Source organism: Manacus vitellinus, unplaced genomic scaffold, assembly GCF_001715985.3.
Source record: "Manacus vitellinus isolate BGI_N305 unplaced genomic scaffold, ASM171598v3 scaffold_46_pilon, whole genome shotgun sequence".
Lineage (NCBI taxonomy): Eukaryota > Metazoa > Chordata > Aves > Passeriformes > Pipridae > Manacus > Manacus vitellinus.
This window is the reverse complement of record NW_021940578.1, coordinates 5,189,120-5,201,082: the sequence shown is the minus strand read 5'-3', so window position 1 is coordinate 5,201,082 and position 11,963 is coordinate 5,189,120. Positions and strand designations below refer to the sequence as shown.

The 11,963-nt window shown below is 52.7% G+C and overlaps 1 protein-coding gene across 1 annotated transcript in view; it reads left to right on the top strand.

Annotated features, from left to right (window-relative positions):
- Nucleotides 1–6,108, top strand: part of PERM1 (PPARGC1 and ESRR induced regulator, muscle 1) — a 9,326-nt gene extending 3,218 nt beyond the window's left edge. Inside the window, exons 5-8 of the mRNA XM_029962402.1 lie at nt 9–489; nt 586–1,363; nt 2,479–2,595; nt 4,399–6,108. Of these exons, the coding sequence (XP_029818262.1) occupies nt 9–489; nt 586–1,363; nt 2,479–2,595; nt 4,399–4,478 (1,456 nt within the window). The 3' untranslated portion in view covers nt 4,479–6,108. The remainder of the gene's footprint in view (nt 1–8; nt 490–585; nt 1,364–2,478; nt 2,596–4,398) is intronic.
- The last annotated feature ends 5,855 nt before the right edge of the window (nt 6,109–11,963 follow it).

Genomic DNA, 11,963 nt, shown 5'->3' with positions numbered 1-11,963 from the left:
CCCCCGAGGCAGAAGGGGAAGGAGCCAGGGGCACAGTCCCCAGGGAAGACAAAGGCCACCAAGCCCTCAAAGGCAGGGCAGGCTGGTGGCTTGGGTGTACGTGACGGTGCACCAGTGATCCCTGACAACGGAGCCGCGGCTCCTTCAGGAGAGGCGTGCCAGGGGATGCCAGGGAAGCCTCTCCAACCCAAGATCACGGCAGCTTTCAGAGGGGATGCTGCTGAGGGAGCCTGGAAGGATCCTGCAGCTGAGATCCCTGGAGTTCCTGCAGCTGAGATCCCTGGAGTCCCTGCAGCTGAGATCCCTGGGGTTTCTGCAGCTGAGATCCCTGGAGTCCCTGCAGTTAAGATCCCTGGAGTCCCTGCAGCTGAGATCCCTGGGGTTCCTGCAGCTGAGATCCCTGTGGTTCCTGCAGCTGAGATCCCTGGATTCCCTGCAGCTGAGATCCCTGTGGTTCCTGCTGAGATCCCTGCGGTTCCTGCAGCTGAGATCCCTGGGGTCCCTGCAGTTAAGATCCCTGTGGTTCCTGCAGCTGAGATCCCTGTGGTTCCTGCAGCTGAGATCCCTGGATTCCCTGCAGCTGAGATCCCCAGGAAGCCCTCAGAGATCCCCATGGTTCCTTCAATTGAAATCCCTTGGGAGCCTACCCCCGAGATTCCCAGGAAGCCTTCATCTGGGATCCCCAGGTCTCCTCCTATTGACATCCCTAGGAATACTGCAGCTGGGATCCCCAGGGTTGCTACTCCTGAGATCCCCTGGAGACCTGCCCCTGAGATCCCCAGGAAGCTGAGCCCCCCATGCTTTGCAGATGGGGCTTCTGCAAGGTCAAACACCCTGGATGTGACCTGGCCTGAGATGTATGACTATTTTTTCTGTGATTCCCAAGAGGAAGAAGAACTGGGGAGCTCAGTGGAGGGGCGGAGATCACCCTTGCAAAGGGAAATATCCTGGCCTGAACTGTACGAGTATTTTTTCAATGAACCAGAAGGAAACAGGAAAAAAGTCAAAGGTAAAGACAGGAAAAGAAAGAAGTTCAGCAGCTTGGACCACGCTGGGCTGCAAAATGAGGATCCCAGCTCAGCTGCAGTCAAGGACACTGTGATTATCTCAGTCCCCGAGGTGTGTGAACACTTCTTCCCAGAGACACCTAGGAACAGGATGGGCTGGAGAGGGATTTTCTCAATTGCTCCAGCCTCCGAGGTGAAGAGAGCTGTGAGGGCTCTGAAGTCCCTCCTGCAAAGGCAAATCCACCCCGACAGTGGCCAAGGCCCAGCCTCCCAGGCTCTGGTGCCGAGAGGATCCGCAGAGAAGTTCGCCCTCGTCCCACTGGCTCCCCTGGGAAGAGGCCAGGTGTGGCCAGAAGGTGAGGAGATGGCCCTTGCACTGAGAGGTAAAGCATGTTATCCCCTGCAGGGATGTGTCCCATGCTGTGTCACGCTGGCTCTCCCTTGGGATGCTCCCACTGTCCCCGTGCCAAGCGAGTGCTGCTGGCCAGGTCCTGCAGGCTGGCTCCCAGCACTGCAGCAGGCATGGACAGGGAACCTGGGACTTTTAAAAACATGCTCTGAATTCAAAAAACACCCTCCAGAGACCCTCCAGAGGTCACCTGAACGTTGACTGTTCCTGGAGGCAAGTGAGAGAAACAGGAATAAAGGGAGAGAAGTTTGACCCACAAGGACAGCCAGTGTATTTGTCTTAAAGCTTATATGATGCTTGGAGCCACAGGGCCTCGTAGTTAATATTAAACCCAAACAATGAGTGAGTCATTCCAAAGGGTGCCTCAAAATAGAGCTTCCAGTTGGTTTGCAAGGAGAAAAGCCCCTTTGCCGTGGTCACAGATAATTAGGAAGTCAGTTTTAATTAAAGGCCTGATCAAATAAACATGGGAGCAAAAATAACTTACTCTTACAGCATGAAGTTCCAGGCTGGAAATCCGTCAGGGGAGGAAATTTAGAGCACTCAGGGATGTCCCCATCCCTGGACTTAGCAGGAGGTGGGAGTGGGATCAGTGAGATGCTGAGCACTGGTGCTTCTCAGGGGAGTAGATGTTGTTCCAGAGCAGTGTGTGCCTTTGGGCACTGTCTGGCAGGAAGGGGCCCTTGCCCAGAGGTCCTCAGGAATCACTTTCTCCTAAATCTACTCCCCAGACCCACTTCCAGCCACCACACTGCTCTGGGAAGATACACAGGAAGGTGTGAGGCAGCCAGAGGCCCTGGGGTGGCATTAACAAACATTTGCCTCAGGGTCTTAAGAAAGTCTAAAACTGAGAGGGGTGAAAAATGCGCCCCTCACCTTAGGAAACATAACTGAGTCCTAAATAGACACATTTGACTTGACAAACAGTGGAAAAAAAAGTCTCCAGGGAGGGAAAATGCGTGACAACGACGTGACTCCCTGGGAGCGCGAGGGACTCGTGTCCCGGGGGGACAGACAGGGGCTGTGGCATAAAACCCAAACCTTGTGCTCCTCTTCTGGCAGGGACAGCAGAGGATCCACGAGTGCTGACCCACAAAGACATGTGCCTGGTGTTCTGTGCCTTTGCATCCTGGGCAGTGAAGACATCTGACCTGCAGGCTCCGGATGCCTGGAAGACCAGTACGTACAGTGCCCGGCCCGGGAGAGGGGTGGGAATGACTTTGTGGAAGACTTGGCAGGGAGAAAGGCAGGGGATACAAATACACCCACTGCTGCCTGTGGGAAAGTGCAGGCACTTCCCTGCTTTTCCAGAGAAGTGTCCTTTTAATGCCTTGCCTCTCTCGTGGAGTGGCAGCCCTGATTCCTGCTCACTCACATTGTCCTTTCCCCACGCCAAGTGGCTGCTGACAGGAGCTGAGCTGTAGGACAAGTCTATCCCCAGCCTTGGCCCTGCTGCTGACAGGGACCAGGAGCAGTTTGTCAGGAGAAGAGAGGCTTCTTTAGGATCTGTGCTGGCTAGCAGCGGGATCAGGACCTGGAGTGTGCAGGTTTAGGCTCCCTCATCTCAGCTGGAACAAGTGCATGTGTTTTTTCAAATGTGCTATGAAGATATAACCTTCTTTCTAAATACAGCTTAGCTGAAGTATTATCCTGGTGCACTGAGTCCTGCAGGTAAACGGAGCTCTGTTGGATCCTCTGCTCTCCAACCACAACATTGGGATAGGTGGTGGGAAGAGAGGAAGCTCGGGAATCACAAATTTGCTGAGCCCCCCCAGGAGTGTGGGTGGCTGGATGAGCAGGGAATGGGGCAGTGAGAGTAGCATTCCTCATTCCTACCCTGGATGGAGCAGCTGAGTGCAGGGTCCAACCCTGGAGAGCCCCTTCCATGGGGTGAGATGCTGGGAATGAGGCTTCCTGCTGCTTGTCCAGGGGGAGGAATGTTCCCCACTAAGGTCACACAGGAAGCTGACACCCTGGGCTGAGAATAGCTCATTAGCTAAGGCTGCTCAGTGCCATCATCACAAGGAGCTTTTGGCCTGCTCCTCCTTGTCTTCTGGGTATGGGATGGTGGACGTGGCCTCAGGGAGGTGAGAAAAGTGGGATACGGGTCCTCGTGCCCTCGGGATCACATAACCCTGGTGAGGACAGGAGATGGGAGGCAGTTCCACCTAGTCCTGGACTAGCTGTTCTCTTTAGGCATCCTAGGTTCCAGCTGAATTTCCCTGTTTCTGTCCCTCTAACACATAAATCAAAATCAAGTCTGAATTTAAACTGGGAACTCCAAAGGCATGGCTTGGGTTCCCAGTTTTGCTTGGGAATTTAATCTCTCTTATAAACCAAGCTAAAAACATTGGCTGACAGTACAGAGAAAAGCTTGATTCTGTGTATAATCCCCATTAGTTTTGTTGTATCTCTACATTTTTTGTTTTGGGTATTTTCTGCTTTTGGCTGGAATCAGAAAATCCCCAGATAATCCACAAAATGGTATTTTTCTGGCATCTTCATGGTCCAAACAGGAGTAGAAAATGAAGGGACTGTCCTGAAACCCTGGTGAGATTTTCAACTGTGTCTTCCTCATCCAGGATTAAACCTGTGTATCCAACCAGTCCATTAAATCTCCACCTGAACCTGTGTATCCAACCAGTGCACATCCCTACCCCACACAGGGAGCCTATTTAGTGTTTCCCTGAAAAAAAAGCCGTTTGCTGTGGAATGGTGGTGTGATCCATGTGCCCAAACTACAGCACTAGATGTGGGCAGCCAGGCTGTGGGTGTCTGGGAATGCACTGGGAATAAATTCAGTGTGGAGGGGGTGAAAAACAAAGGCAGGAGGAGACTGGGGGAGGGAGGGGAGTGACCCCTCTCTGGCCCACGGAACAGGGTGGGCCAAGCAGCTTGTGGTCTGCAGGTCTGGAAAAAAGATCTTTGGGTTTGGAAGAAGCACCCAGACTAACTGTGGGAATGTGTTGGGCTCTTTTCCAGTGTTCCTGGCAAGTTTTGGCACGCTCTCTGCCATCCGCTACTTCCGGAGGCAGGTCAGAGAAGGACAACCCCGGACTTAGGCTCAGCCCACACTGGAGGTGCTTCCTGGGGACAGGTGGGCACGGTGGAGGCAGAGACTTGGGACTTTGTTCTTGGACAGTGTGAGAAGCCTGGATCCCAGCACCAAGACTTCTCTGGACCCATCCCTACACGGGACAGGACGTCCCAGGAAGCAGGATCGTTCCGGTGACAGGAATTGATGGCACGGTAGGCAGTCGGTACCTGTACTGGAGAAAAGGGGAGCCCAGCCTGGGCTGGCTCTGGTCTTTCCTTGCACTCTCCTGGGACACTCCCTAGGAGCAGCCAGTGTCTGTTCCAGGGCACTGCTTATCCCTCCTCCCCGCTGAAGTCACCTGGTGGCAAAGGAAGGCACTGACGTGGTGGTGGAGGGAGGTGAGGGCAAAAGAAACTAGGAAAGTGCTTCATTGGTATGAAAGAGCTGGGATATCTGTGAAGGAAGAGTGGAGAGAGCTTTGGGAAGAGCTGTCTGTCCAAACATGGGGCTTGGCTAAGCATGTGCTGGCTGGGCAGCAGCTAAAGGGGGATGGAGGGGCCGCTCTCCTGGCAGAGCCCAGGGCTCCCATGTCTGGTTTGGCTCACTGCAGGAGGACTCATCCTCTTGGAATTCACTCCTAGAAGTCACAGCTCAGTGTAACAGTTCAGGAGGCTGAGATAAGGTTTCTGTTGCATGCAGCCACCTCAGCCCTGCTGAGCCAGAGCCACGTCTGTCCCCGTGGGTGAGGAGCACCCGCTGCAAGGACACATCCCAAACCCACAGGCAGAGGATGGACAGGGGTCACACAGCCAGAGCCAGGGAAAGGGGCAGCCAGGAAGGGTTCTGCAGGAGATGCACAGGATGGAAAGGGGCAGCAGAGAAAGGGCCTGAGCTCAGGGAAGTCTCAGGAAAGAGCCCTGACGAGGACAGGAGCATGTCGGAGAGGAGGAAGAAGTACGTGTACGTGTTTGGCTCTGCCCAAACCACACAAAGGGTCTGGATATATGACTTGTTCCCTCTTCTGCCTCCCACCCTGGAGGGGTAAAGTTGGCTGGGGGAGATGTGGGGTTAAGGGGGTGCTGTGGCTGAGTCTGTAACCTGGGGGCCTGGGAAGGGCTCGAGGGGGCCCAGAATGGAAGGTGGGGTGAGAAATAAAAAGGAAGCAATTCAGTTCCTCCCCTGTCTCCAGTGCCTTCCTCATCACTCAAGGGCATTATTCATGAGGGTTTTTCTTGACTCCCAAGTCTGGTAACAGCATGAATGTGAGATTAAGCACTCAGGGACCAGATCCACAAAGGTACTAAGGAAAATCATCCCAGAATACCAGTGTGGATCTGCCTGTGAGCTTTATAGGAATGATGTTTGTGATGTTTGTCTCATGAAACCAGAGAGGGGAGGTTTAGCTCTTTCCTTGTAATGCAGAGTGCCATGCAATTTTAATGTGTGTAGGGATGGACTGAAGACCATGTATTGTTGCTGATAAGAGAGCACACTGTGCAATTGTGCAGTGAGATATGTAACTGTAAGTAGTGAGAGAGATGTACAGGCTCTATATGGACTATAGCAGCTGTATATCCAGTAAGAGGAGTTTTGTGGAGGAGAAGAACAGATAAAACATGCTGGAAGCTTCTAATAAAGTTCTATTTCATTTACTACTTTTGTGTACATTCCTCTGTCTGCATGGTGGGTGTGGGAAACCATTGAGTGAGTACTGAGTTTTAAAGAATGAGAAATCAATGCATTATGTGTCTGTTGATACAAAACTGCAGGAGCTGATGGGCTGGTTTTTGGAGCCCTGGAGGACAGAGCATGCAGGGAGATGGGCTGTGTCTCCTCTGTTTGGCTCAGTCCCCATGCCTGCCCCTCCGAGACACATCTTGGCTGTCACATGTCGCTAACAGCCTGTTCCAGAGAACCCTCCTGCCTCAGAAGCTCTCAGCTTCTCTTCAGACGGCTCCTCAGGGCCCTCTGAACAGATCAGTGAGCACAAGTCAGTGCCCAGCAGCAGCTCCTGCCTTCGGTCCATCGACCCTCATCACCTCCGTGCTCCCTGATCCCGCTCTCCAGCCCGGGCTGCATCCAGGAACACCTGGCACTGCCTCCTCAGAAATGCCCAGCAGACCTGCTCCCTGCACCAAGCAGGAGCACAGGGGGGGCTGAAGCATTCCATATGCTCTGGTTTACTGTTTATCCAGCCATAATCCATGAAGCTCTCCCTGCCTTCCCCGTGGCAGGTGGGAACAGTAGCCGGGAGAGGGCGGGTGGGAGACGGGGAACAGCTGGAGGAATCAGGCACTTCCATTGTGCTGGGCTTTCCTGGGAGGCTGTCACAGCAGGAAAGGGCAGAGGAGGAGGGCAGCAGGCAGGGAAGGGGTCTCTGGCACTGCCATCTCAGGACCCTGCCAGGCCTCGGGGGCTCTGGCTCTTCCTGGCAGTTCTCACGCAGGACAGGTTCCCCAGGGGGAGGGCAGAGCTCAGCCCTCCTTGCTCGGTTTGAATTGTTCAGATTTTGTGTTTTCTAGCCTCGCCACAGAGATCTGGAGGAAAGAATGTTTTCCCTTCCCCTGTGCAGGTGCAGGAACAGCTCATTTCCCTCCTGGCCATGTACAGTACTGCCAGGTGCAACGCTGGCAGATAATAAAGGATTGTGTCAAAAATCACTGAATTTAATACTTGGCTGAGTGGTTTGTGTCTGTCTCAGTGATTGCAAAGTTGGCTTGGAGGTCTCACTGGAACTGGGAGGGTTTCTGGCCAGAAACCATAATGTTGAAGGCATTTTTGATGCCATTAGCTGCTCCAAGGAGGGGCTCTGCGCTGGCATGTGGGGCGTCTGCCCGTTCCCATATCAGCTGGATCTTTCCTAAGGGATGCCCTGGCTTTGGGGACCTCCTGTTCCCAGTGCCCCAATCCAGAGATGAGCCATACACAGCCAAACATGGCACTTGGGGTGGGAAAAGCAGCTCCTGGCTGTCCCTGACCTGCACAAGCAGGGAAAGGCGTAGTGGCACCAACTGCATGTTTTCCCACTCCAAAGGATATGGGGTATATCCCACCCTCTTAATGCCTCTGTCCCAGTGCTGTTTCTTCCCAGGAGAGCTGAGCACTCCTGTTGTGCTGCAGGTAACATGAGGTGCCTGTCACCCTTTGCCTGTCTGTGATAATTGGTGTCTGATCCTTTACAGCCTGGACTGGGAGATGTCAGTATGATTTGGCACCTCTGCCAGCTAAAAGTTACCAGAGGTGCCAGATGATCCAGCAGGTTACAGGTGCATTTCACACTCCTTTTGATCTGTGCTGGAAGAAGTGGATGAGATAAATATTTCAGGAGATGGATGTTTTCGGCTGACTGCAGAAGTGAAAGGAATTACTGAAAAGATCTTACTGGTATCAGGAGATCAGCTCTGGGAGAGTGTGCTGTGCTCAGTCAAGCAGCAGTGTCCCTCAAGGAAACCAGCCCGGGCTTGCCTGCAATTTTAATGCTTGGTTTATTCTCCGACCTTTTAAGCCCTCTCCTCTCCCTCCACAGGGATGCGCCTGCATCTCACCCCGGAGGGAGCAGCCAGGACCTCACCACCTTTTTTTTTTTTTTGGCAACAGCAGCAGCCACGGCAACAGCAGCGACCTTTCGGTGCATCCTCGGGCCCGCTCTCCCCGCTCCGGACAGGGCGTCGGGGCCGGAGGTGGGCCCCGTGCCCCCCCTGCCCGCCGCTCTGCCTCGCACGTAGCTCCCTCATCTGACACCTCGCCTTGCCAAGCGCATGAAAAAGTCAGGCAGGTGCACCCCGAGGGACCGGCTCCGTGTTTCATCCGGACGCACCGTGTGCCGGAGCCCCGCTGGAGGCAGGAGAAGCCTCTCCCCTCCCCTCTTCCCGGCGATCGCTTTTGTCGGAGCGGCTCCTTCGCTCTTTATTTCTTTTGCTTCGTCTCTCTGCGATGAAACCCGGGCGAAGCTTCCCACCGACATTCCCGTGGCCGTTTCCGAGCCGTGACTGGCTTCTCGGTGGAGTTCAGAGGGATTTTGGGGGGGGCTTGGTGCTGTGCCAGAGCCGGGGGGGAGCAGTGACCCCCCTCTTATCTCGGGCTGACAGAAGCGCCAGTTGCTCGGGTCACTTGGCCAGCCCTGCGAGCCTGACATATTCTGGTGGATTCTCCCACCCACAGGGCACTGAGGGAGTTGCTCGTCGCAGACCAGAGCAGATCCTGCACAATCCTCCTGGTGTCCTGGGAGCGGATTTGCCCGGCGGGTCCTTCCCAAACCTCAGCCGTCCATACAAACTGCTCCCCCAAGGAATTCCCCAACCCCCGAGTGCCTTTGTAAAGGCGACAAAAAGATGGGCAGCAGGGCTCACTTGCTACACCTAGTGTTCATTACAGAGGCTTTTCTCCCAGTTCCTGAAGCCAGAGGAGCAGGTTGCAAGCTCCACTTTATTTAATTTTTTTATACACCTCTTTGTTGTTTATTCTTTGAGGGGATAAAAAGGGTTGAAATTCTGGCTCGGAATTAAGAAAGCAGAGAGAAATCCAGCAGCCCACAGTGTGTCAATCACTGCTCTGGCTTTCCAGCTATGGAAAAAAGTGGTGGTGGGGGGACACCTGATTTGGGACTTTTAACACTTGGAGGGAGTGAGGGGGGTGGAGAGATCATTTGTCAGAGAGTGAATCGTTGGCAGCCAGTGTCTTCTCATGCCTTTCATCTGCCTCTGTGAATAAAGGTACAGCTATCCTGTGACCAGAAGGATGTGCACAGCCTTGCTGGCAGCTCTGGAGCACTGGACCTGCCTTTTGTGGATGACCTGGTCCCCATCGAATTCCTGCTGCAGCCAGGATGAAGGATGAATACATTTTTTCAGGAAATAAGAGGTGTTTTGTGCGCTTTCAGGTACTAATTTCCAATTCAATGCAACCTGCACAGAGACATCTAGTGCTGCTCTGAGGAAACCCTCTATTTTTAAATCCTGAGTCTTCTGAGAAAGGTGTTGGTGGAAAAGCAGGAGAGTGGGGGTTTTGGGGTTTTCACAGTCACAAACATCCTGTTCCTACCTGCTATGGATCCACCCAGATAGGAAACCATCAGGGAAAAACCAATGGCCAGCAAAACCAGTGACTCAACAGGGAAAACAGGCCGTGCAGAGGGACTTGGGTTTGATCATGACCAATTTGATGCTTGTGGGGGCTGGTTTGGGAATATTTTAGGGCTGGTCCACAAACATTAATTGATCTGCATTATTATAGTGGCCTAGAAAAGCTGTGCAACCCTCTGAAGTCAGGACAGACAGGGGCTATGGGACACTGTCCCTTGCCCCAGAGCTGTGTCCAGAACCTGTCAGGAAAAGCTGCAGCCACAGGGCTGCAGAGAAGTTGCCCAGAGAAGCTGTGGATGCCTCTGGATCCCTGGAAGTGTCCAAGGCCAGGTTGGACAGGGCTTGGAACAACCTGGGATAGTGGAAGGTGTCCCTGCCCATGGCAGGGTGTTGAAAACAGGTGTTATTGGGGTCCCTTCCAACCCAAACCATTCGGTGACCCTGTGATTCCCTGACTGATTTTACAGAGCACCTTTCCAGGACGTGGTGCTGAAGCAAAGTTCGATGAGCTTTGGCTTTAAACCTCCAGCCAGGTCTTGCTGCCTGACAAACACTGGGGAGACTTTGCTCAAGGATTAGGTGTTTGCAGGTGCCTGACCCAAACTAGAGACAGCCAGCAGTCTGGAACCCTCCTGGATAAAGGGCCCCAGGGAAGGAAGGATTTGGAAGGGACAGCAGCGATGGGGGAAAAAAATTACCTCCATTAAACCAAAGAGAGAAGGAAAGTATTCCATGGGAATGTGTATTGCAGTTGTCCAACCTCACAGAAACCCCAAGGGAACTTTAATATCAGCTGGAAGAGGATCTTCCCTTTTGATACATTGCAGATATTGCTGTTGAAACTCAGTTTTAAAGACCGTGGTGACCACGTTTGAAGTCAATGTGTTCATAGGGGCTCAAGAGCATGGAGACCTCCCAGCATATATGTGCTTTTGATGTTCCCTAGTGTGGTTTTGTTCTGAATAAATAGATAAATTTGGGGTTATTGGATACAAATCTTCCCAAAACAGAGCAAACCCGAAACAGAACAATGACAGCTACAAGACCCAAACCAACACACTCGTGAATGTGCAGACAGCTGCCCATTCTACAGTACTGAACCTCATCCACAGTTAGAAAATTAAATAGGTCTTTAACTCAGCCACATTTACACGTTACATACATAGAATCCACTCAAACTTTACATGTAAACTTCTTTGGATACCTGAAAAAAAAATAAAATTAAAATACAATGTAATATGCAGGTATTCAAGTACAAAGAGCTCCCCTGATTGTTTTGTTTGCACCAGTGAAAGAACAAAAATAGAGGTTTTGTTCCTGTGTTTGGTTTGCAGCCTCTTTAGGGAACAAAGGTTAAGAATTTGGAGCCTCAGGTAAAAACATTCGGATTTGCTGCTGACCTTCAATGTGCCAAAGGACCTGGCCTAAGAGGTTGGAGAATAATAGCACTGAGACTCTGTCCCCTGTTGTTTGTGTCCTGGTCCTGCTGTGGGTCTGGAGGGGGGAAGAGTGGGATCACAGCCCACACTGGCATTGCTTTGATCGACTGGAGTTTGGCTTGTGGCAAATTTTCTTCCCTCCCTGCCCAGACAAGTCACAGGCAGCATTCAGTGTGAGCCCAGTCGTGTGCAGAGGAGTGGGAGGAAAGGAGGCATTCCCTAAGAGGAATCCCCAGAGCATCCTTTCCAGGGAAGACCTTGGTGAACACAAGTCACTTGGCACGTTTGCTGGCAGCACATTTCCAGGCTCCACCTGCCAAGGTGCCAGGTTCCTCATGTCACAGGACACCCACCATGGTTTTTGGAGCCAGCACTGGCAGGAAAGAATTTTTTGCATAGGTTGGAAAGAAAGTCCCATCCTGCTCAGATCTGGTGGGTTTTTTCTCCATCTCTTGTCCAGTAACTCTGCTCTTGCAGGAAGACAATCCTATGAGCACAGCTATTGCTACCAACCTTGTATGCCAGGATGGGACATGTTTCATGTGTCCCTGCAGACTTCATAGCTCAGTGGAGGAAGGTTTGGCTTTAACAGCTGCTCTCAGGGCTCAGGGGATCATCAGAGGGACCAGCCTGAGGGCTCTGGGGAGAAGGAATCAAACTAACTCAGCCACCAACCATCCCTTCTCTTTGGCCTTTGAGTGACTGCTTCCTCTGAACACTCAGTCCCTTTTACCTGAGGGAGCCTGACCCTTTTTGTTCTTCCTTTCATTTTTGGGGACAGAGCTGTTCCCCAGCCAGGGCTCCCTGAGCACTCTCCTTGGCACGGCACACACGCTGCGCCTCCGTGTCCACAGGGGCTGTTGCTGCTGTGCTTTGCCCCCATCCCCAGATTTAGGGGAGAAATTTGAAGCCCAGGCCTGCCAGGACATGGGAAGCAGCCTTTTGCAGGGCAGGGCTCTTCCCTTTGCTTTGTGTGCCCTGGGTTCCTCA